The 24,928-nt window shown below is 46.3% G+C and overlaps 2 protein-coding genes and 7 non-coding genes across 10 annotated transcripts; 2 read left to right on the top strand and 7 right to left on the bottom strand.

Annotated features, from left to right (window-relative positions):
* Positions 1 to 901: 901 nt before the first annotated feature.
* On the top strand, positions 902 to 4,053 carry dcaf7 (ddb1 and cul4 associated factor 7). Its single transcript, XM_076142908.1, has 7 exons — positions 902 to 1,275; positions 1,720 to 1,878; positions 1,975 to 2,086; positions 2,183 to 2,301; positions 2,387 to 2,596; positions 2,689 to 2,806; positions 2,898 to 4,053. The coding sequence occupies exons 1-7, from the start codon at positions 1,138 to 1,140 to the stop codon at positions 3,068 to 3,070; spliced, it is 1,029 nt and encodes a 342-aa protein (XP_075999023.1). The 5' UTR covers positions 902 to 1,137; the 3' UTR covers positions 3,071 to 4,053.
* Positions 4,054 to 4,319: 266 nt separating this feature from the next.
* kcnh6a (potassium voltage-gated channel, subfamily H (eag-related), member 6a) lies at positions 4,320 to 22,976 on the bottom strand. 2 transcript variants are annotated; one of them, XM_076142906.1, is made up of 16 exons: positions 22,414 to 22,976; positions 19,285 to 19,515; positions 18,011 to 18,160; positions 17,811 to 17,914; positions 16,928 to 17,237; positions 16,359 to 16,561; positions 10,434 to 10,859; positions 9,857 to 10,274; positions 9,566 to 9,765; positions 7,974 to 8,226; positions 7,570 to 7,763; positions 7,279 to 7,375; positions 6,883 to 7,182; positions 6,618 to 6,798; positions 5,990 to 6,200; positions 4,320 to 5,868 (listed from the first exon to the last, which is right to left on the bottom strand). In XM_076142906.1, the coding sequence occupies exons 1-16, from the start codon at positions 22,487 to 22,489 to the stop codon at positions 5,611 to 5,613; spliced, it is 3,612 nt and encodes a 1,203-aa protein (XP_075999021.1). In that variant the 5' UTR covers positions 22,490 to 22,976; the 3' UTR covers positions 4,320 to 5,610. The 2 variants fall into 2 exon arrangements, with proteins under 2 accessions (XP_075999021.1, XP_075999022.1); XM_076142907.1 differs by lacking the exons at positions 4,320 to 5,868; positions 5,990 to 6,200; positions 6,618 to 6,798; positions 6,883 to 7,182 and having other exon boundaries at positions 7,285 to 7,371.
* trnac-gca (transfer RNA cysteine (anticodon GCA)) lies at positions 6,526 to 6,597 on the top strand. The gene has a single exon. It is a non-coding gene; the product is annotated as a tRNA-Cys (tRNA).
* Positions 8,449 to 8,520, bottom strand: trnac-gca (transfer RNA cysteine (anticodon GCA)). Its single transcript has one exon. It is a non-coding gene; the product is annotated as a tRNA-Cys (tRNA).
* trnac-gca (transfer RNA cysteine (anticodon GCA)) lies at positions 8,902 to 8,973 on the bottom strand. Its single transcript has one exon. It is a non-coding gene; the product is annotated as a tRNA-Cys (tRNA).
* On the bottom strand, positions 9,217 to 9,288 carry trnac-gca (transfer RNA cysteine (anticodon GCA)). Its single transcript has one exon. It is a non-coding gene; the product is annotated as a tRNA-Cys (tRNA).
* trnac-gca (transfer RNA cysteine (anticodon GCA)) lies at positions 9,442 to 9,513 on the bottom strand. The gene has a single exon. It is a non-coding gene; the product is annotated as a tRNA-Cys (tRNA).
* trnac-gca (transfer RNA cysteine (anticodon GCA)) lies at positions 15,962 to 16,033 on the bottom strand. The gene has a single exon. It is a non-coding gene; the product is annotated as a tRNA-Cys (tRNA).
* On the bottom strand, positions 18,367 to 18,438 carry trnac-gca (transfer RNA cysteine (anticodon GCA)). The gene has a single exon. It is a non-coding gene; the product is annotated as a tRNA-Cys (tRNA).
* Positions 22,977 to 24,928: the final 1,952 nt, after the last annotated feature.

Below are 24,928 nucleotides of genomic sequence, written 5' to 3'. Positions count from 1 at the left end.
GACAACTTAGACGTCAAGGAAAATTGTACAAACAAAATGGTAATGCACTTTTTTTGGGGAACGAATATAAGAGGGGAATTTTAATTGTATGTTTTTGTCAGCTGGTTCTCATTCCAACTTCAGAGGGGGAAAAACACCAATTTAGCCACCCGTAAGTCTATCAAACTCTGGCTGAAACTGCCAATCAATCATACAAACTTTTTCCCCCCGCACATTTCCCACAAAGATCAAAGCAACTCAAAGTGCATTCCATTCCTGATTTACAAGAGAGTAAGTAAGGCAGAACATAGGTTTCAAAACCGAAAAAGTTTAACTATGGAGACCACAACACTAATGAAAGTGAAGATGAACCCATGCAATTTGCAAACAATACAAAGACAGAAAATTAGAGACGATAAAACATCAAACACTAATAAAACTAAAAAGGCAGAACCTCGAGTGTGAATTTACTGATTCTGCATATACACACTTCCCTCGTCTGGACACCAGGGGTCACTGCTGTTCCCTCACCACACAAAAATCACACAAACAACATTCAAGACTAGATGAACCATGTGAAACATAAAAGCATTAAACATAAAGTTCACGGATTCGCATTAATATCACCAGGCTGTTTTCAAGTTTTCTTATCAGCTCCACAAACTAGACAAGTAGCTTTGAACTGCGCATGCGCCACAATAGTAGTTGAAGTTGATTTTACTTTCACAATAAAACCATACATTAATTTCACACCTTTTATTTAACGGAATCATCTGTAATTAGGTGTAACAAAACTTTGCAATTCAATGAAACATGTCACTCATCAAATAATTTAATATTTGACACCTTTCAAAAATCATTTGCCCTTGTGCACATTTGTTGACAATTTTGTTTTGAATGAATCGTAACCGGAAGTGTCTCCTCCGTTCTTTCGCGATTGACGCCTCTCTCCGCGAGCAATGCTGTGCTTTGTTAAGTAAAGTGGTGAGAAATCTTGCCTCGATGCAAGATTTCCTTTACTAAATTTATATTCTCACCATATCTGTTGCTTTTTGATTTTGCAACCGACAAAGTGAGCATAGTTTCCTTTCAAACCGACTTATTTCGTTGTTAGCTCGCTACTTGCTCATACAACAACTGCAGCTTTGATCGGAGAGGATGTCGCTCCACGGAAAACGAAAAGAAATCTACAAATACGAGGCGCCATGGACGGTGTACGCCATGAACTGGAGCGTCCGCCCGGACAAACGCTTTCGTTTGGCACTCGGGAGCTTTGTGGAGGAATACAACAACAAGGTACATGGGGTGGACTCGGCCATTTAGCAGTTAAAATGGTAGATATGCTAACGTGCCTGCGCGATGCTAGCTCTCCTGCGTAGCGGCTAGCGCTCTAAGCTATCCACGTCGTTTGTTATCATCCGGTAAAAGTAGCGGCTGACGCTCCAATGTCAACAACACGACCACCTTCAAATAATGTATCCTGTTTCTAAAGCCATATTGTGTATAATCGGGTGTTAGAAGTAACATTTGACCTTTGTTTTGTGTTGACTATGTGCACGAAAACATCAGCAATAACCCAGTTCAACTGCTATCAAACTAAATTGTAGCGGATCATCACAAACAAATGTTGTATTTGAAACTTTGCTTTGTTTGTGTATTAAAAGTCAACATGTATTGTCGAGGGCTCATGATTCAAACAGGGTCACAGGTCAACATGTAATGTAGTTCGCCCCTGTGCAGGTTCAGCTGGTGGGCCTGGAGGAGGAGAGCTCCGAGTTCGTCTGCAGGAACACGTTTGACCACCCGTACCCCACCACCAAGATCATGTGGATCCCTGACACCAAGGGGGTCTACCCAGACCTGCTGGCCACCAGTGGAGACTACCTGCGCATCTGGAGGGTAGGAGACTCTTTCCCTGAACGTTGTTTTATGGTTAAGATCTTACCTGTATGATACTTTCTCACTGCCATATTTATTTTTGCCATTCTCTCTTAGGTCAGCGACACTGAAACACGCCTTGAATGTTTGCTGAATAACAACAAGAACTCTGATTTCTGTGCCCCCCTCACTTCCTTTGACTGGAATGAAGTGGATCCAAATCTGCTGGGTGAGGGAATAACTGTTTGATGTGTGTGTGTGTGTGTGTGTCTCAAGTGTGTCTCTTCTTCTCCTTTCTAACCTTGGTTGTTGGTGTATCTGACAGGTACTTCCAGCATTGACACCACCTGCACCATCTGGGGGCTGGAGACAGGTCAGGTGTTGGGTCGGGTCAACCTTGTTTCTGGACACGTGAAGACTCAGCTTATTGCTCACGACAAAGAGGTGTGTGTGTCTTTCTTTGCACGGTGATATTAATGCCTTCATGAGTTAAGTCAAACCGAATGAACACCCCTGGATCTCCGTGTAGGTGTATGACATCGCCTTCAGCCGCGCAGGAGGAGGCCGAGACATGTTCGCCTCTGTTGGAGCTGACGGCTCCGTCCGCATGTTTGACCTTCGGCACCTGGAGCACAGCACCATCATCTATGAAGACCCGCAGCACCACCCGCTGCTCCGCCTCTGCTGGAACAAGCAAGACCCCAACTATCTGGCCACAATGGCTATGGACGGCATGGAGGTCAGTTTATAAGGAGCTTCTTTGGCCGCAGTCACTTTCATATTTACTTATTTCATTTTGTTCGATCGTTCATTTTTATTTCTGTTATTCAGGTGGTGATCCTGGACGTACGTGTGCCTTGCACGCCAGTCGCGCGGCTCAACAACCATCGCGCCTGCGTTAACGGCATCGCCTGGGCCCCTCACTCCTCATGTCACATCTGTACTGCAGGTGAGAGGCCAAACCCTCCCCTTATATTCAGGTGAATTCTCTCTCTGCCCTTCTGCTTTCTTAATGTTCCGCACTGCGTGTCTCCCCACAGCCGACGACCACCAGGCCCTTATCTGGGACATCCAGCAGATGCCCCGGGCCATCGAGGATCCCATCCTGGCCTACACCGCTGAAGGGGAGATCAACAACGTCCAGTGGGCGTCCACACAGCCGGACTGGATCGCCATCTGCTACAACAACTGCCTGGAAATCTTACGTGTCTGAAGCCAGAGGCACTAAGACGGAGAAGAGAGAGGCGTCATTTCACAGACGGACTTAATTTTTAGCCCTCATTCCACAGAATTGAAGATGTGGTCATGAGTGAACTGTCTGGACTAATTTGGAGTTCCCCAAACCCTCCTGCACCATATTATGGTTTACATTTTCTTCCATGTGTTTACTCCATCCTACTTCTATTAAATGTGTTGAAGCTCTTATTTATTTTGCTCATGAGGTAATGTTCTGCGTCCACATAGCAGCTGGGCTTTGAACTCAAAGGGGTTTTGTTTTTGTTGGCTGTGTTTGAGTTGTAAGGTAACAAACTAACAAGAACATTTCCATAACTTCCTTGCGGTCTCATACCATATTAATGTCCATTAAAGGATTTCAGTCTTGTTTACTCCTGTTGCATTTCGAAACGGATGAGTCCATCAACACTATCCTGTCTCCAAACGATTGTATCCGGACGCAAACTTGTGACCTGGGCAACGTTGAACATTGTAAAATATCTTGAGGGAGGGGAAACCTGAGGGATTTGTATCGTCACTGCAGTGGTGTCTGTCATCGTATGGTGTGTTGTGACATTCTGTTGTAGCTCGGCTGTGCGTATAGCAACACTCAGACCCTACCAAGAGCGACGTTGTTCAGCCTTTAGCTCCCTAGTTATTCTCTTCTCCTTTTGATTTTTGATAGATTGTGCTTGGGAAAAACTGCATTTCCTTTTGTGGAGACTGTTACGATGAGTTGTGATGTGGGAGGAGTCAGACGCCCGTGCGATCTCGTCTGCGCCTGCCTCTCTTTTTATTGTTTTCAATACTTAAAGGTCAAGACCTTGTAGCATGCCATTACAAGGTGAACTGTACATACATATAAATATATCAACTAAGATATTGGTAAGCCAAGTGTTCATGTTGTAGCTTTTTTCATAAAGTTTATTATTGAATTTACTCTAATAAATTGTATTCCTCCACGTCTTAGGAAGAAACCTGTCATTGTATTGGCATAATTTTGTTAGATTTAAAGTTTAATTTTGGAGTTAGAGGAGCCCGGTGTTACAAAGAGGAAACGTAAGGAGTTTGTTTTCCTGTGTAGCTGTGTGACAAGACAGACCACCTGCCCATCACAGTGACTCCCATCTGCCCAAATACAGGCTTCACATTTATTAATTCTAAGATAAAATGTCTGAAAGTTGAAGTAGAAACACGAGGCGGTGCAAAGCTGAACCCCACACTCACGCACAGGTAGAGGGCACGACCTACCGGGACGAAGAACACATGTTTACACCAGGACTTAACCCTGAAACTCCCTAAAGAACTACAGTGATGATCAAACTGCTCAGAGATTTGTTTTGCTATTGACCCAGATGTTATGAAGTCAAAAAATGAAATCCAAACCCACTCTCAGCATCTGTGGTGTCTTTAATTAAAAAAAAACATAAATAACAGGGATTTGTTATTCTTCACAAACAATTACACAGAATTTGAAATGCTCTGAAGCTCATTCCATCCACCTTGTGTTTGGAACTGTGGGATCGCGTTGGCAGAGGAGGCGACGTCCCTGCGCCAGCGAGAGCCGCATTCACAGCTGCAGTCCACTTCACATTGGATCACATCACTCAAAACAGACGCATGACAACCTGGGCAGTGTTTCCTTTCGTGTCCCTCTCGGGTGAGCGTGTGGTGACGTTAACAGTTAAGGACGACAGGCTGGACAAGCCCTCTAAAGGCAGCTGTACTTTTTAGACAGTATTCAGTCTAAAACAATACGCCTACACCTCTTTGTTAAGACATCACCCGCACGTGTGTGAAGAGGAACAGCGCAGATAAATGCAGAAACCAGACAAAACAGTGTTTGTAAGAGGTACACCTCCGTTTCATGGCTTATCTTGATCAAATGACGCGTCAAAAACAAATGTCATGACGCGAAATATGAGATGAAAATGATACCTCACTGGTCATAATCATTCACAGTGTGCCACAAAGCTGTGGTGCGCCCTCCTGTTCTGATATCCTCTCCACATTCACACCAAAACAATGACAGTGTTCATCAATATATAATTTGTACACACATAACCAGTTACATTTACTAGACGTATGGTTGTTTATGTGACCGTTACGTCTCTAATATTGGGAAAACTATTTCAGTTCGAGATAAATGTTACAGTACTCTACGTTGGGAGTCTAAATGTGCAAGTTTGTATACAAGGTGAATGCAGACAATACGTCACACATGAAACATACTAGAGTCGTCCCTGACCTTTGACCTCTGGGGTGCGACTTGTCTAGTTTCGACTTTGTGACACGTTTCCACCCAGTTCGGCGGGATTCTCTTCTTTGACCTGGAAAGCAAAGGAACGCTGAAGCTCCGATCTACGTCGGCCTGTGAGGGCGCTGTGAGTCTGTACCTTGAGAAAACCGGAGGCTCTCTGAACCCTCAGTTCCTCTTAAGAGTATATTATTGGAAGGGAGAATGGAACAAATTGTGGAACATATGGCCGTCCCACCCGAAGGACAGAGCCTTTGGGTATTAAGGGGGTTTGGGGGGTTCTAGCTGCCTGACAGGACGGGGTCAGAGACGTGCCTCTGGATCCCCTGCACCTCTGTGGAAGTCTCCAGATGCTCCGGGAGGGAGGGGAAGCGCTGGCTGCCACATATTAGTCCAGGAGACACGTGAGCCCCTGAGCTCAGCTGAGGAGAGGGGTCATCCACAAGGGGAGGATGAGGTGGGTCAGCCTCTGGGGACACGGAGTCATCACAGGCCAGAGCGAGGTGGAGGCCTCTGGAGAGAGGGTCCTTAGATTCGTGCTTGAATTGAAAAGACAGAAGAGGAATATAAGCCTCATACATACAGGAGGAGTTTTACACATATTAGACGTAAATACTGTGGTAAGTGTGTGTGTGCGTGTGTGTGATCTCAAGCACCCACCTGTCGTGACGGGGAGGCACTGTTGATCTGTTCTTGTGGGATTGGAGGGACAGTGTGGATTGTGGGTGTTCCCGAGCTGAACAGGGTGGCAGGGTGGGATGGGTGAGCGCTGGGTGACACAGAGGCGCTGTAGGCTGGAGGGACCGGCACCATCTGCCTCTGCAGGAGCTGCAGGATCACACTGATGTCCGTTGTCATTCGGGTTTCCAGCCTGGATTGATAAAAGACCTTTGGATTAACAGCTTTTATAGTTCAGCAGGCTGCTTTCAGGCTGACTTCCTGCTTTCTCTTCAGCAGTTAAAAGGCAGTTAAACCACAAGGTCAAACAAAACAAATATCGCTTTTATCATTCATTCTTCCCAGTATTATCTTTGTATTTCTCCTTGCCATCCTGTCACAACACACACTCTGTCAACACCCTCTGGGAATTGAAAGGCAAACAATAGGGAGGAGCTCCCAGAGGGAGGGGCTGTTGATTCACAGATGACTGTTAAAGCAAGCAAACAAGAAGCCGGGCTTCACATGAGATATCAACAGGGGGTATAGCTCAGTGGTAGAGCATTTGACTGCAGATCAAGAGGTCCCCGGTTCAAATCCGGGTGCCCCCTCTTTTCTACATTTAACTGACCGGTTTAACTGGGACTGCAGCAGCTCCAGTCGGGTTTCCAGCTCGCTCGGCCGGCCCTCTGCACAGGTTGGGGCCTGGAAGCTGACCCTGGCTGCGTGACTCTGGCTCTCAGAGAACTGACTGGCTCTGCCATCTGGCCAGTAGCCATACAGGCCTGACATGCTGATGGACGCTGCTGCTGCTGTGTACAAAAGAACCCAAAGGTGTCATCACATAATGAACAATACAAGTAATTTACTCTCTTTAAAGTATTATCATGCCATACATAAGTCTTTAGAGAATGGGGGTCCTCCTTGGTCTACAGGTGGCCCTCTGGCTGCTGAGGTTCCACTGGGAGACAACAGTTGATCCACTGCTGGGGGATATTCTCTGTTATCGCTCCCAGGGGAGTACAGCTCCCCCCTGCTGTGTCCCGCCAGCTTAGTCTCCTCATCACTAGTCGGGACGGAACAGACGCTGCCACTGCTGCAGCCATTCCCCCAATGAGACCGTGACGTCGAGCCACGGTGGTGATTTGCCATCGGGCAGGTCTGGTCTGGGTAACCATCCTCGCGGTCCGTACCATCTGGGGACAGCCGGGGCACAGCAATGTAGAGATCAGACATTGAACAGAAATGCGTAGAAATGTGTTCACACCTGAGCCCCTGGCCCGCTCGGTTACCTGGTCTGTTTCTGCGATGCAGGAAGCTTCTCCGGTGCCGTCGGCGGAAACCGCGCTCAGAGTCCCTGCTCAGGGTTGGCTGGTTTATTCTATCTGCCTGATACACACAAGCTTCAGTAATTCAACAATATACAACTGATGTCATGCTTAAGAAAACATCCATCCCTGTATCTATCTTACATGTCATAAGTCCATGATGTTTATTGTGACTATTATTTGCCAAATATTGGCTGATATCTGAACCGTAGAGACTTGTGTGTTGGTAGTTTGTCGCCCTCTGGTGGCACTCACATCTCTGAGGTTGAAGGTGATCTCTATGCTGTTCCAGAACGTGTCAGCGAAGTCCGGATACATGTCCAGCACCTCCAGCAGGTCATCTCTGAGGATTTTGTGAAGGTCACAGTAGGTCAGAGCCCGGACATCAGCACTGGATTTCCCAGGCCGCCCGTACAGACTGATGGCTTCACCAAAGATGTCATTTTTTCCTACGGAAACCGCAGCAGAGAGAACATGAAACACACAGGAAGGAGCATCCCAGGGACACTAATACTCCTGAGCACACACCCAGGATGTGGAGATCAATGCCTGTGTGAAATAGATGTGGAGCTGCGCATAACACACACAACAAGACTAGCGTGTGTTTTGTGGCTGAGGATTTGCATAAACGAAAAGATTAGTACTGGTTTCCCTCTCACCCAGTATGGCCACCACCACGTCGTCCCTGAGGATCTCTATGGATCCTCTGGAGATGAAGTAGAGGGCGGTGAGAATGTCCCCGCTGTGGACCAGCGTGTCCCCAGGTGGTGCGTGGGTGGTCTTGAAGCACATGGCCAGGGCCCGCAGGCAGCCCTTGTTGGCCCCCCGGAAGGCTTTGCAGTTCTGCAGCAGGGTGCGGTTCAGATGCAGGCAGATGTCAGCCTGCAGACACTCTGGGAAACCCTTCAGCACCTGCGGAGCAACAGAGGACAACATGTTAAATTCAGAAGATCATCCGTACATAACCGTTCATCTGCTCATCCAGGTTCAGGGTGTAAAGGGGGCAGTGTCATCACTTTCCCAGGACAGATGACATATCCAGTGAGTTCTGCTGACTGTGAAGGAGTCATGTGTTTGCAAATAAATGCAGTGAAATAAACATGTTCTGCCATTAGAGTAAGAAGAACACATGAGAGGGGGCACCCAGATTTGAACTGGGGACCTCTTGATCTGCAGTCAAATGCTCTGCCGCTGAGCTATACCCCCGAGCTGGCAGCAATAGAGTCAGATTTCCGACAGCAGGTCACACAGGAATGAGTGAAACAAGATAAATTGTAAATACAATACTTTACCATTTAGGTTTCTGGTAAGCACGTCTACGTTTCACAAGCCTCTGAGTTCAAAAAGTATTGTACAGGTGAGGGGGCACCCAGATTTAAACTGGGGACCTCTTGATCTGCAGTCAAATGCTCTGCCCCTGAGCTATACACCCAAGCTGAGAGACCTCGAGCCATAATTCTGACAGGAGGTTACACAGGAATTACAAGGAACGAATAAATTCTGGACAGAATGCTTTAACCTCTATGTTTCTGATAAGCACATCTACATTTCACAAGCCTCTGAGTTCAAAAGTGTGTTGTACACATGAGGGGGCACCCAGATTTGAACTGGGGACCTCTTGATCTGCAGTCAAATGCTCTGCCACTGAGCTATACCCCCACCTGTCAGAGCCAGAGTCATGACACAAGCATTACATTCCACAAGCCTCCGAGTTCCATTGTTCTCAGCGTGTGTGTGAAATGTGCATTGATGCATCTAGGCTTCATTGGAATTCCATAGTCCTCTTATATATTTGCAAATAAATGCAGTCAAATAAAGACTTCAACTTCCTTCCTGCTATTCAAATAACTAGAACTTGGTTGTGATATGGGATTGAATGAGCTAAAATCTTCTCTAAAGGAGAGGGGGCACCCAGATTTGAACTGGGGACCTCTTGATCTGCAGTCAAATGCTCTGCCCCTGAGCTATACCCCCAACTGTGAGGGATGAAGCCAGATTTCTGACAGAAGTTCACACAAAAATGAGTGAACGAAGTCAAATTATAAATACAATCCTTTACCATCTACGTTTCCAATAAGCACGATACATTTTACAAGCCTCTGAGTTCAAAAATGGATTGTAAAGGAGAGGGGGCACCCAGAGTTGAACTGGGGACCTCTTGATCTGCAGTCAAATGCTCTGCCACTGAGCTATACCCCCTGACAATACAAATACAATACACAGTGTCTGTGTCTGAGTTAGAGCGACTCACAGCGTTCATGTCGATGCCGTTGGTGTAGGACCAGGCGTGCTGGAAGTATTCCTCCAGCCGCTGCCTCAGGCCTCCTGGGATCTGGTGGAAACGGATGAACTCTTTGACCCGCAGCATCTGTGTGTGGTACCGGGCTGTGCCTGAGTACAATCTCTGAATGATGGCGGACACGTTCCCAAAGATGCTGGCGTACATCAGAGCTGCACGAGACAAAGTGTACATGTCAGACTAAACATGATTGAATCCAAACTTTGATCATTTGCTATTTCACAGCGTTGAATCTTTACTCACAGCCTATGAGCATGACACAGATGGAGAAAATCTTCTCCGGGTTGGTGTTGGGTGAGACGTTCCCAAAGCCCACGCTGGTCAGGCTGCTGAAGGTGAAGTACAGCGCTGTGACATACTTGTCGTTGATGGAGGGGCCCGATGCTGCGTCGCTGTCGTTGTAGTGTTTTCCAATCTGGTCGGCCAAATTGTCCAACCAGCCGATCTTCAGGACTCCAATGCGGGCGGTGCTTGTGCGCTCCATGTTGCCAATGGCGTACCAGATGCAGGCCAGCCAATGAGCGATGAGGGCAAAGGTGCACATGAGGAGCAGCAGGACAGCAGCTCCGTATTCTGAGTAACGGTCCAACTTCCTCGCCACTCGAACCAACCTCAGCAGCCTCGCCGTCTTCAGTAATCCAATCAGAGTGGTGGTCTGAGGCTGGAGGGAGATAAGCTTCATGTTAGTGACAATGACAAGCAAGTAGGGCTGCAACCAACCATCAGATTCATTATTGATTTGGATGTTTATATGTGTTCCCTAACCCAAATGTAACTCACAAACCCAAACAAATCCCACTTGTCTCTCTTTCTCTCTCACCTCCTCAGACCTGGAGCGGAAGATGAGCAGGTCGAAGGGGATGGCAGCCACGATGTCGATGAGGAACCAGCCCTTGAAGTAGTGCTGTGCGATGCGTCCCGGGTGGCTGACCACCTCGTCGTTGTGGTTGACATAGGTGGTCCTGAAGTTTATCAGGATGTCCACGATGAACATGACGTCCACCACCAGGTCCACCACGTTCAGGGGGTTGCAGGTGTAGCCGCAGGTGCGCCGCCGTTCCTCCTCCACCTCGTTGAGAAGGAAGGCGGCTGAATACGGCGTGAAGATGGCGGTGTAGATGACCAGCAGCAGGATGAGCCAATCCCAAACTGCCTTGAAGGGGCTGTAGTGCAGGATGGTCCATTTGTGGATACGAGGGGCCTGGAGCTTGTACTCAGGTAGTACATCTGCTCCCAGGGACAGCACCTGAGGACAGGGGTCAGGATTGTAAGTATTACAAGAAGAAGGAGAGTAGCGTTGAGCAGTTGTATGCCATGTTGCAACCTAATCACCAGCTCCAACTAAGAGCCTTCCTGTTGTTGTTTGGTTCCCAGAACAGCTCCTCGTCCACCTCGCCCCTGCCACAGCTAATTGGTTCTTTAATGTCTAAGAACCTGAGGTCAAAGGTTATCAGCAGCTTTCTCACAGCGATCACACCAAGTTCAGCATCAGAAAGAGCCACAACACGCTGGATACATCGTCCTTCAAATGCCAGATCTTCAACTGGTGTCAGCCGTGTCTCAGCCTGAGACACACAGAGTTTAAACTGCCTCTTCAGTCACCACTGACGTTCAGATAACAGATAACAGGCTTGGTTTGGATAATTGTGCCTTTGCTTCAAATAAACACACAAGCCTGTGTGGTCTCCCACTTTGTCCAACCAGACTGAGCTAAATCAATACATTGCTACATAAACGTGTGTGTGTGTGTCTGTGTGATGCACTGAAGAGTCTGTTCATATCCATGAATAGATAAATTACATTTACATCACTACAAAATAAGACAATGTATTAAATGATGGTGTTTAATGCTGCAGCCAAAATTAGTTCGGCATAAACAAGACCAATTATCACAATAGCACCAAACGCTGCCATCAGTCAATCAGCTTATTGGATCAACACAAGAGAAACAGCAACACTCACAAACATGGACAGTAAACAGTCTGTGAAGGGTTTTCCCACTGACCGGCACGACAATCAGAGTCTCCATGTTCAGGCTGTCATCCTGCTGACCAGAGCGACAGAAGACAAAGCTCCTCCAAACCCTCAGCAGGCCGCCCTGCCTCCTGTGCAGCCCCATCCTCCTCCAGTGCATCACTACCACAGAAATATCAGAATTCTACCGATAGAAGAGCTCAAACCCAAGCTGTGGGACACTGACAGAGAGAGAGAGAGACCCCGCCTGGCCCTATCCTCTCTCCACAGGCACTAAATGCTTTTAAAGCGTCCACAGCAGCCTCACCTGCCTCTGCTGCACCATGTGACCCCTTTGCCAGCACTCAGGTCAATGGTGGAGTGCCTGCATTGATCGGCCGCTGTGCACAGTAGAGAGATTCCTGCTCATTTTCACTACAACTGGAGTTTTCTGAGGTCAGAGCTCTGAGTTCTGCTGTGTTCAGTGTTGACTCTGTCGCATTTCAATTTCACTTTTTGAAATATGCTGCTGACGCTTTTCCACCAGCCTCATCCTCATTTGTATATTTTGTTTGCATAACTGTGATAAAAGCCTCCCTAGCAGAAAGCGAGAGCGAGTTGGCCTCTCCACACTGGAAGAAAAGGCTAAAAGTCCTGAAAACAATTCCTAAAAAGGTGTTGAAGTTGCCTTTCAGTGTTTCCTTGCTGATCTCAGACTGGATGGACCGTCACCTTCCTCTTCCTGCAGCCAAACTCTGTAGTAAACGTACCCAGCACCCACAGGTGAGTCCTCAGGGTGCAGTATATCAAGAGCCTGAAACATTATTCACTGGGGAAAAAACGTTCCCAAACGCAGAACCGTTCCACTTTCCCAGCTCGGATGAGAACAGTGACCAGAAATAGTCGAAGTGAAACACTACAAGTGAAGGACAGAGAAGTGAACAGTAACCTCAATGTGAATTCAGCCATATTTGGTAAAAAAGCAAAGCACAGGGGAGAGAAACACTGGAGTTAGATCTTAATCGGGAATAAACAAGGCTGGGATATTTTTCCGTTATGGAGTGCAGTGACCTTTAATGGCAAAAAAAGAAGTTGGCTCCTGATCCTAAATCGTTCCTGCCTCTAGGAGATTTATCTGCGGAGGATGTATTGATTTTATTTATCACCTCCGTATCGATCTGTGAGATTCCTCTACGTCACATTCATGCTGCAACGGTTCACTCGTCCAAAAAATGTTCAGTTATTGACGTCTGCAGCTCTGTTTCGTAACCACAACCACACACACACACACGAGCAACATGACGGAACATCAGACTGTGTGTGTTTATCTATGACACTTACTGAATGTTAAATGAAGCATATTTGATGTAAACAGGGAGTGCAAACATGAAGTATACAGCAGCTTTCCTTTGCTTATTTCTTCTTATTTTGTGTGTTTTCCCATGATTCTTTCCTCACTCACTGAGCTACTCATGCTAAAGGAGAATTGACAATAAACAGCTTGTATGAAACTGAAGCAGTCATCAAAAGTCTAAAGCAACAGCAAAAAACGATTGCTCATATTGGAGCTGTAGTTGGTGAGCGAGGCATTAAAAGAGAGACGGAGAGAGAGAGACAGAGAGAAAAAGAGTTTGTGGAGCACGACAGCTGTGTACTCACAGGCTGGAGTTTCTGCTTGAAGCTCATGTTGAAAACGCCGCAGGAAACTAAGAGAGCGAGGGAGCGCAAGAGTGAGAGAGAGAGTGAGGGGGACAGACGAGGCGGCCTCTGTCCCTCTGTCCCTCTGTCCCATCAGTCTGGATGTCCCTCTCTTTCCTGCTGCCGCCGCCTCGCTCGTCCGCCCTGCCTCAAGCCCAGCCCTCATAAACAGCAAACAGCATCTGTCTGTAGTGTGATTATGAATATTGTGACAAAGCTCCACTTCCTTTAACTCTTAATACCTTTTGTTTCGTTTGAGGCTCAATATTGGATTCTTGATTTGACTAGATTTACAGTCAAATACTTCACAATAATAATGTAAATATTCACCTTTATGTTTTCCTCCTCATCTGTTGTGTACATTTAAATACATCAGATCTGGGTCCAGGAAATTGTAAATTGAGAAATATATACATTCAAACTTTATTATAGTCATTTCTTTCTCCTTTGGCCAATATTACTGATTATCTCAAGTGTTCCATCAGTCTTAATGAATTTCCTTCGTATTTTCAGGGAGGTAAATAACTCTGCTGTTACCATGGTTACCCCACAGCAGGATGGTTCTGGGTTCAAACGCTGAGACAAACCTGCACAAACTATAACACCTGCCAGCTTTACAACCTGACTGTTGAGCTCATTCAAAGCCAGGGGGCGCCACAGAAACACATGTCTGCATTCCCTGATTACACACACACAGACACACGCACAGGCGCCACCAGACACTGCGCTGGGGTTACAGCCATTATTGAGCTTCCTCCCGTCTGTTCGGTCACACTGGCTGTTATGTGGACAAATCAATATGAGCGCCGATCAATGACAGCCTTCATTTCCTTTTTTTTGGTTGCATGTTAACAATGAAAATCCAATTTGAAAGATGCCAAGCAAAGGAGACATCGTAAACACACAACATAATCATTCTTTACAAAGCCTGTGACAGCAATGAGTTTGACCTTTAACCCGAGCAGAGGGCCTGACAGGAATCAAGTCAGAAACGGACAAAAACCCCAAACCGGAGACCGTAAGCAGCAGTTTTGGGGGCTTTGCTGTCATTTTGGGGTGAGGCTGGAGCTTTGCCAGAGGCAGACAGAGCGTGCTCGACCCTCTGCTGCCCTCCACTTCCATTAACCTCACAGGACAAGGTCAAACGGCAGCGTCGGGCCCCAGAGTGCTGCTCGATAGCCTCCCCGCCGCTTCCCCTCTGCCAGCTGCACTCCGGCTTTGGCTTTCATAACATCTCACCAAGAACCCCGTCCACTCCCACAGACAGCCTGCCATCCTGCCACTCGCCAACACACTTCTCCACATACGTCCTCACACACTGAGCACCTATCAGCTGTCCCGTACCCACGTCGCGTTTTGATATACATGCACATTAAAAGTTTGATATTGCTGCGATGAAGGAAGTAAATCCATTTTGATCAAATGTCACATATTCACATTAATGTCAGCCAACGTGCCAGACAGAGAGAGGGAGAGAGAGTGTGTGTGTGTGTGTCATACATGTATGTCATAGAGGTCGGATGAGTTCCCAGCACAGCCTCTATGCTGTCTAGTCTTTTGTTTCCACATGCTGAATATGGCTCCACATGACAATTAAAGTGATAGTGATGTGTGTGTGTGTGTGTGTGTGTGTGTTATCTTTATTCAAAGTCAGGTATCGCAGTGGCACCATCCCTCTGTTTATACTGCCCGTTCAAATATTTGATCACAAACAAAAGCAGATTAAGCTCAGATTTAGACTTTGCTAAAATCATCTGGTCAGTGCGATGCGGCCGCAGATCTCTGTCCTCAACCGATCAAACCGATATCCATGACGTTGCGGCAGTGAGTGTGTGAGTGTGTGGCACGACGACAGGTGGCTGAGGATTATTTTGGGTGGATGTCACACCCCAGGTGAGATTATTCTTTCACACTTTCACCATGTGACTGCAGATGTCTGTTAACATCTTCAGTGAGCCAGAATCAAAAGCCATTTATAGACACCATTGTCTGTGTGTGTGTGTGTGTGTGTGTGTGTGTGTGTGTGTGTGTGTGTGTGAGAGACAGCAGCCTAAACTCATCACACATGACAACAAGTGTGTGAAGGAAAGAAATGTTGATGATCGTTAACACCACTTCTGATAATGAGACTTAAATGATCTGGATTTTGGGGATGAAGTGTTCGCTACATTACATCAGTGATCTGGTGACATACATGTGCGTTTGAGGCTACGATGAATGACATATCCACCGTGATAAAATGGAACTGCAGATGAGACATTTTTCCATCTTGATTATAGTAAATTTACAAGAATCTTCTCCTCCCTCCTGGTTTCGCTCGGCGCTCTGTAGAGATTCCGGCAGAGCTCCACACTTAAGGGACCATCTGTGAACATTGTTTACTGATTAGATCCCTTTGCAAAGTAGGTCTGCGAATCTGTTTACGTGTTCCTTCGCAGAATTATAAATCCAGCTTGAATCTATCAGGTTTCAAGCTACTGACACTTCCTGCTTCCTCACCAACAGCTCTTTCATTTATTTAGATTGGACTCATCTTGTGCAGCCGACAGAAATGACCCAACACGCCACCAGGTGGAATTAGTTTGAGACCAGAAGAAGAAAATCCCCAAAAAGGATACAGAGCCTAATTCAGATTAGGTAATGTAGTGGATTTCCTTCTTAATTACCACAGAGGTTTACATATGTTGACAAATAAAGAGGGGGCACTCGGATTTGAACCGGGGACCTCTTGATCTGCAGTCAAATGCTCTACCACTGAGCTATACCCCCAGTGAAAGAGTTCACATGATCTCCATACCGTGTATTTATGTTTTCAGGAGAGGACATACAAAAACCAGAAGCAAGGACGATGCTGACAGCTTCGTTCTGTTTGGTCTAACTTCACACCACAATCAGCCGGGTCTAAAGATAGTAACGGGGGATAGCGGCGATCACTCACACACTGACTCTAGAAATCTAGAACATTTCCTACAACCAGCGAAACTGCAATGAGATCAAGTGGAATTCCTGTTCCTGTTCTTACACAGCTCTCCTTTGCTGTAAACATGAAATAAGAAGTGAGGGAAGCCTTCCTCTGTCACACGTCATCACTTACCTGTGTGACCTGAGTGACTTTCTCTGTGACGTTCTGGGTTCGATCTTTGATCTTGCTCGGCGCGATGATCTCGATCTCGGTGGGGGAAGGAGGTCTCATCCGGTCTGAGCTGAAGGTGAGGGTGACCTGAGGAATGCGGCTGACGGTCCGATGTCTCATTAAGTCCGAGTCAGACGTGGTGTTCAGAGTACTGGGCTTCAGACCTGCGGCACAGAGTGAGAGATTCGTCATGATTTGGAAATATGATGTGAAAAAAAACAAGAATGGAACAAGAATGACTAAAAATGAGCAAAATGAAAGTCTGCTCATTATTTCCTGTAATGCTGTTAACCCTATGATGGATCAATGTTATATACCAAGCCTGATTCTGGTTTGTGTGGCTGCAGAGAAATCAATAAATAGCATCAAATGTCTTTTTAAAGGGCAACCGCCTCCAAACCCCATGTTAAACTCAGGTAATGTCTGATTGCATGCTGGCAGGTCAAAAGGTCACATTACCGAGGTTGAAGTGGAGGATTTAAGTATGACGCGTATCTATGGTAACTCCTATTGACTCTCTTAACACTAACTGGTGTTGGCTCGGGGGTCTCCAGATCGACTGTTCCATTCAACCCTCATGCCATCGATGTCATCCAGTGACGAGGCCCGGCGCAGGCTGCGGACGCTGTCACGAGAGCCGCTCCGAGGTATCGACCCCCGGGGGTAGGCCGTGCTGGGGTCCAGGCGGTCCGTCAGCAGGGAGCGGCGCTTGGCGGAGGGCTGAGCGGCGGGCGAAGGAGGATCGAGGTCCTGTTCGATCAGGGCCTCGGTCTCCGACTGCATGCAGCTCTCTTTGGACGGGATCCGAAACTCCTTCAGGGGAACTTCCTCGCTGTTTGGCTGCCAAGGCGAAATCAGAAAAGGAAAGAGGAAGTGTAAAAGAAATCACACCCAATTTTTATTTCTTCATGAAACAATACCGGTGCCTGAGTGATTCATCGAAGTATGAATGACCTCCAAACTGGTTATTGAGCTGAAAAATATAAACGCAACTCAGCAGTGCTTCATTATCTTCTTCTCTTTTTGTAATTTCATGCAAACAATCAGACTCGATTTCTCATTGCCTCGATTTGTGTGTGTGTGTGTGTGTGTGTGTGTGCTGTTGTGTGGCTGCAAAACTAGACACAACTCAAATCAGCAGAGGTTTAAGCATTTTTGTGGAGAGATGACTATAGGACTTTTTGGCTTATCAACTTTTAAAACTTCACTTTTAAGGCCACAGAAAACCATTTAGATCGCTCGTCCTGTGTTAACACTCTCTTACCACTAGATGGTAGCAGAGTCCAGCCAGGCATCGGATCTGAATCTTATTTAAGTTTAAAGAATCATTTAGAGTTGGTCACGGTCGGGCCAAAACTACAAGTAAAGGCGACTCCGGCTCAGGTGTGTGAATGTGCCCGTTCCCCATCTCACCTGCAGGTAGTCCACCACCACCCCTTCAAACTGATCTTTGGAGAGCGAAGGTCGGCGTATGGATCGCAGCGCCGGCATCCTCACCTTCAGCCTGCGATTCTGACCTGAGGGGGAAACTCACATTTAGCAGCTGCGTCCACCAGGTAGCTTCATACACAACAGTTTCACACGTATGATCTAATAGTAAACACGGGCTTTACAGTATATCCATCCTTCGGCCACTCTCTGCTTGAGTCCTGTTTTCTTGACGGAAGGATCGATGAGCTCCTGGAAGTCGAGGATGAACATGATGACGAGCCCTTCTTCGTTCTTCACGGGGACGATGTCCACTAGGCAAGGTAGGCATGTGCCTTAAAGAGAGAGAGAAAGGACTTTACAAGAGTGTTTGATGTACACTTTCACACATTTGTCTAATCGAGTAAGAGAGGCTTGTCTTCTTCATTATCCAAAGTAAATTCGTGACAATGTTTGGTTTATTGATGACCTGAGAATAGGTCAAGGACCCTATGTTGAGTCTCATGCGATTGTATCCTATGTAATTATAAAAGAATGAGATAGGGGGCACTCGGATTTGAACCGGGGACCTCTTGATCTGCAGTCAAATGCTCTACCACTGAGCTATACCCCCACTGGACAATTTACCTTCATGGTACAGACATGTTTTTCTAGAGGAGACAGAAAGTAAACCGAGAGAAAAGGCGAGAGAGGGACGATCTACATTTCCGTCAGGTCTAACTTCACATGCAATCAGCTCGGTCTAAAAATAGACACAGGGGACAGGGCAGATCACTCACACACTCACACACACACACATACATTCAGTGTGTGGCCGCATTTGTTCCATTGAGGCCACCTACGCATCAAAAACAAGATGGATTTTAACAAGAATTCATGTAGCGGCTGACGTCTGATCCACTCGCTCGCAGCTTTCCCGAGCAGCAGGGGACAAAACAAATACAGGCCGAGTGGATGTGATCTGGAGAGACGGCCGCATTTCCATGACAACGGCGGTCCAGCCTGTGCGCCTCATGCCCAAATGTCCAAAGTAACAAAGGACATGTGTGTGTGTGTGTGCTTTGGGTGTGTTAGTGTGTGTTGACGGCTGTAATTCGCTTCAGCCTGTCTGTATTTGCTCGCCTCATTTGCCTGGATGCTTTTTGTGTCACTTACAGATTACGTGACACGATGTCGCTGTCAAACAAACAAACAAATATAAAAGTTAACATGATGAGAGGAGTTCAGAGTTTTGAGACACTTTCACCCTCCATACAGTTTCTGGTTGTTTGTTTTGTTTCCTCATTAAACTTGTGAAGTGATGAGAACATACAGATGGTGTTGGTGTCTATGTTCTCACTGAAGGCAATCTGCCAAAACAGACTGTGAGGGCCAGCAGAAGGTTCCTGCCTCCTTCCTGAGGGTACAAACGTCTCTCTGCCAAATCCTCCCTCATGGCCCCTCTAGCCTGTCCTCTCACCTTCCTTGGAGTAGTAGAGGATCTCCACTTTGCGTTCCTCAGACCCCAGCAGGGCCTGCGCCAGCTGGGCCAGGGCGCTCTTCATGGTGCCGGGGCCGACCAGGAACTGGCAGGTGCAGGGCTGCTGCATGATCTCCGCCCTGGTGAAGCCGAACATCTGACAGAAGCCCTCGTTGCAGTAGATGATGCCGCAGTTCTTCATCTGGGCGTTGGCGATCAGAAACTTGCGATCTGACAGAAGGTAAGGACAGGTAAGGATGATTCCACTCATTAAAAAGTGTGTGTTTGAAACATCTCTAGGATAAACTGTTTTGACTTTTCCACTGCAGTCACATTTAATAGAGCAGTAATTCCATTCGGGCCTGTGAGGTCACTATATGGTCAATCAATAACAAAAGACTCTGAGTGGTCATCAAGGGGGCAAAGGTCATCTTCAGAAAATTTTTTATCAATATTATCAATAACTTGTTAAATGTATAGTTTCGGTTTAAACTGATTTCAGCAAAAATGTTTCAGTCTAATGTTTCAAAATCTTTCCTGACGTCCGCCGTTGAACAAGGATGTCTTTGATTGAATGAGCCCTCACAGTGGAGTTGTTGCTCCAACAGCTGAGCCTTGATGTTCCTCCGTCGCTCCTCTCAGCAATCAGCACAAGTGGAACTAATGAAGTCCACTAATGGTATTAGTGTCAGGATTTCCCCCCAAGAGACTGAGGAGAGCAGCTGGGCACTTTAACACAAAGGCCTCTGTGGGCATTGACAGAGTGAGGCTCTACCTGTTTGTCATCAACGATGGAGTTAACAACGTATTTAGAGTTCAGCCAATCATTTCAAAATAACAGACTTCTAACCAAAAGCATGAATCAAACTTTGATGAGCTCGATGCATGAACAAGGCAAGCAAGCGCAGGCCAATCAGTGTGAACCAAAGCGCATTAATATGAGCCATAAACAGGCAGGAAAATAGCTGGATGGAAACGTTGCTGATAAGACTGTGGAGGGGGGAGGAGGGAGAGATATTTTCCATCCCTCCTGCCCCCTCCTACCTGCTGCGCTCTCGTCCTGCTCCCACACGTCCTCTTCACACCAGACATGATGAACAGTTGAGGTATTGTTGGGGGGGCTCAAAGGTTTTACCCCAAATCAGTAGGAGGCGCTACAGAGGCGTGATGTTTTGTGATTGTGTCACTAAATTGATGGAATATGGATTCTTATCATACAAAAACACTGTAAAAACTTAAACACTGAATTTTTAAGCCTAATTCAACAGATTTGAGCTGATTGACCCACTTTTTTTCAGTACGCACCTCCTTTGTGTACTTATTTACATGGACAACACATTATTGATTTAAATGTCATACACCATCCTGTTCCTGTTATTGATCCCTGTAATGTACTTGACACTGGCATGAAAGCGAGCGAGGGCGGCTCCATCTGAAGGTGAAAGCTGTTAGTGTAAGAGTTGAGTGAGGTGAATCAACAGCACATACATAACCCGGGCCTGTGACTGTTAATGTTATCTGGTGTTGGATCTGGGTTAAACATTTCTCTCCGCTCTCTAAACAGACGACAGGAGCGGACTGACGCTCGCCTCTGCCGCTCGCTCTCTCTAAACTAAATGAGAGAGCTCCTGTGTTGGAGAGAACATCCTTTCCAAAGTCGTTATCTGGGGCTCAGAGTGGAAACACCGATCGTCACACTGTTGCTAAGCAGCGCCACGGTGGCACATGCTTCACCTGGTTGTGCACGTGCACACACGTACACACTTACGCGCGCGCGGCGGGGGGGGGGGGGGAATTGCATAATAGAGGTTGTTTCAAAAGAGGCTCAAGCGTTATCGGGACGGATCTAAAATAGGCCGAGAGCTGTCAGAGATAGTGAATTGGTCCAAAACAGAGCTGGGAGAATCGTCATTGCGTATCTGACGGCACAGCAGGGGTTACGATCACTCAATCCCCATCTTAAGTATAGGGGTCCGAGCGTGTTAAGACAGGAGGGCAGGCACAGGGCCGGGGAGACTGCTGTGGACTAAAAAAAGCAGCTTTGCCTTGAATAGATGCTCTATTTCTCATGCAAATACTGGGGTGTTTGCAGCAAATGAAGCCGACTCAAACAAAAGGCCACACATGAAGGAAGTGAATATGAGCTTTTGAGCCACAAGGGGATAGAACTGAACCCAGAATAAAACATGACATTATTATTGTTACTGCGTTCAACCATCAGAGTAGGTTTGAGGTTCGACTTCTTGCCCGTGACGGAATGGAACATAAAGGAGGCCGTCATGTGATGCAGGTGCAATAGAACTGAAGACACAGGGAATGAAACATATGAACGCTCCTAATTTGCTCATTTATTTTCTTTTGCTGTGTTGCCACTTTGTCCCTGTGACCTTCGCTTGTTGCCAGATTGGTTTTGCTCGCCGTGTTTATGAGAACTTTTAACTATAAGAGCTATGAACCTTTTCACTGTTTTGCTGCACATTTTGCTTACGTTTACAGGAAACGTTTGTATTTCCTGTCTTCAGTTGTCATTTGATCCTCCCTGCCATTCATCTAACAGTGTGTGTGTGTGTGTGTTCATTTGAGCGTTCTCATCTTTTATGCCATTTTTAACCAGGCTGCTGTGATTGAACTAAGCCGGCTGTGTCTGAAATACAAGCAACTGAAAGCAACATCAAACCAACATGAAACGATGAATTCAACAGGAAGTGAGCAGCATGTGTACAGACTTGTTATCGGGCCCAAAGAAAATGACACTTTTATACCAAAGTAACAGGATTTTACCCACATTGCTCCTTCAGGAAAACACACTATAAACATCTGTCTACTACGGGGCCTCTGTCCCTGCAGATGAGCACCAGAACATCCGTCACAAACCCTCACATCAAGAGCTGAGCCCATTATTACACCTCTTCAAATGTAGACTGTAGGTCACGGTGGGTTAATTATCCTGAATTCCCTTTAACACACTGTTTAATCAACCACTTTACCCACCTGTTTGATGCATTAACTCCCTTTATGCAAATTAAAAATCTAATTTACACTCTAAATGATTGACGTGTGGGCTCTGCGGGGGGATTTCGACCCTCACACGTTCACAACTCAATGCAATCTTGCTTCTTCTGCACTTACTTTGCTCGTCGAATTTCCTGATGATGGTGTCCAGGTAGGTGTTCTGGAGCGCAACGTGACCGCGTCTCACAGGCATTTTGGTGCTGATAGAGGAGACTTCCCCGACACATCAACCTGTTTAGAGTTTGAGAAACAAGAAGGAGCTTTTTTTTCCGCGGGGGAGACGCGTTAACTAAGCTTTCCGGCGGAGATGTTCTGCTCCTGTCACCGGCTGCTGGCTTGGGATGGGGGAGAGATGGAGCAGGAGGGAGCCAGTTGCCAGGGCGGTGGCAGATGCAGGATGCTGATGGCGTTGATTATGTGTTAACAAAAAAAAAAAGTAGACGAGGATGCAGGAAAAAGGCGCGTTAACACCGAGTAAAGGTTTAAGGATAAACGCTGCGTCCTACAAGTCAGCGTGAGTAAGATGCTCAGGAGCGAGAAGTTCACGTGGGAAACGGCGGATTCCTGTGACTAGTTTGTTTTATAATCCCTCCATTGTGCCACAAGTTTGGGGTGAAACGCGACACGGACGCAGAAGAAGAAGCTCCGCTCCTCCTCCTCTTCCTCCTCTTCCTCCTCTCTCTCTCCTCACTTTGACAGCTGAACCTGTTGGCGGACTGAAGACCGCCGGAGGAAACCATCTTCATTGGTGCCTTCAAAATAAAAGCCCCGAATTTTAGTGGCGCAGAGGATTTTTATACTTTTACAGCAAAGTTTAGGAAATACAGAACATAAAAAAAACACCACGGCGCTGATTCAATTCTCATTTGTTTTTCCAAGATAATGGGATAATGCCATTGCTCATGGATACTAATTTGAGCAATGGAAACAACTGCCTGCTGTTATAATTGGTTAACATGACTTTTTAAGTAATGATATTGCAATTCCTCTCAGCTTCTGTATGATTGTGTGCGCATTTTCCACAAACTGAAAAATCTGGAAAAGTACCAGTGCCAACAGTGAAGACACTTTTTGCAGTTATATTTTGATACATAGAGTGACTGGTTCATATTGATATTGAGTTTTTGGAGATCTTGGCCTTTAACTGATATTCTGTAAGGGGGATTTTGGTGCTTTATCCACTAATCAGCTTTACATATTTTACGTATAAAATATTGTAACTTTGCATTAGTTCAATTACTTTCTTTCTTAATCAGCTACTTTTATTTTGGAATCCCAGTCCTGAAACCGTGTTTTTGTCATTATGGGTGACTTGACCGTGTTCTGACCCTGACACAGTGCAGACCCTCATCAGTCTGCTCCGCTTCACTCCACATCACAAGTCTGTGCGCTCAAAATAGCAGCATCCTCCCTCTGTGGCAGCTATCGCACTTCTAGATTATAATAGCAATCTATAGTCATGATAAGTTTCAAAGTGACTTTCATGTATGGATGTGTGTGTTTGTGTGTGTGTGTGTTGTCAGCCTCCTTTCAGATGTAAATGGAAAATTTGCCAAACACTACGGTTTAAACTCCCCTTTAAACTTGCTCACTCAGCAGTAAAATCCCACGTAAAGCCTACAGTAAATAAACTAATATATACTCACACTCAAATGACATCATGATGATGTCAGGCGCAGTTTTTACAGGATGACATCATTCCACTGTACCAGCTGTCGGAAAACGCATCATGGGCTGTGGCAAAAGAAGAAAGGGGGGAGACACACGCGGAGAAAAAAACAAAACATAAACTAAACAATTGACATGTCACTTGTGACTTCTCTCTGTGAAGTTTGATTTTGCCTCACTGATTCATTGTCTGACACACTTCTTTGGATGGGAGATACTCAAGCACAATTATAATTACATCTGAAGTACTTCATATCAAACAAGAATCCAGGTCAAATGAAAATTGGCTCTGCTTCAGAGTCCTACTGCCATTTAAGGCAACAGGAGCAACATAACAATAAAATCACAACAATAAAATCATAACATTATGTTTGACTCAAACACAAGTCCATCTTATCATTCAACACCAAACACAGACAGAGACTGAACTTAATGACACAAACACAAGGTGCTGGCCTGATTGTCTGTGTGTGTATGTGTGTGTGTGTATGTGGTGTGATTTAGCTATAAATCTGTGGTAGAATAAACACGTCGGTTTGTGTTAAGCAGCTGCTCCCTAGGGGACCACTGAGACTGCAGATGCACCACGGGCAAAAGTTATGAATCACGCCATAATGTTGAAGTGGTTGAGTGGAAGTGGAAACAGGGCATTGTGCTGGTTACGGAGCATAACTGTGGTTTGGGAAAGTTCCATCTGAAACTGTAAGACTTTGATACTGCAGCGCACAAATCCACACGTGGGACTTGAATCGCATATCTGATGACTTCAGACTTAACCTGTGACTTCACTTTGGGTTTGATCAGCTCCGCTCACAAGCCCTGGCTGGCGTGAGCGGCACAGTCAGAGACAAAGCAGACTCTCAGGCCGCTGTTTAAATTCTCAGCCTACTTCAGCATCGGCAGGATTTGTTTTGATGTGCAGTTGAATAAAGGATTGTACTTTTATTTTTGGTATCTCGACTAG

Source organism: Genypterus blacodes, unplaced genomic scaffold (assembly GCF_046128005.1).
Source record: "Genypterus blacodes isolate CSIRO-AG114 ecotype Tasmania unplaced genomic scaffold, CSIRO-AGI_Gbla_v1 ptg000022l_1, whole genome shotgun sequence".
NCBI lineage: Eukaryota > Metazoa > Chordata > Actinopteri > Ophidiiformes > Ophidiidae > Genypterus > Genypterus blacodes.
This window is presented reverse-complemented; position numbering and strand designations above follow the sequence as displayed.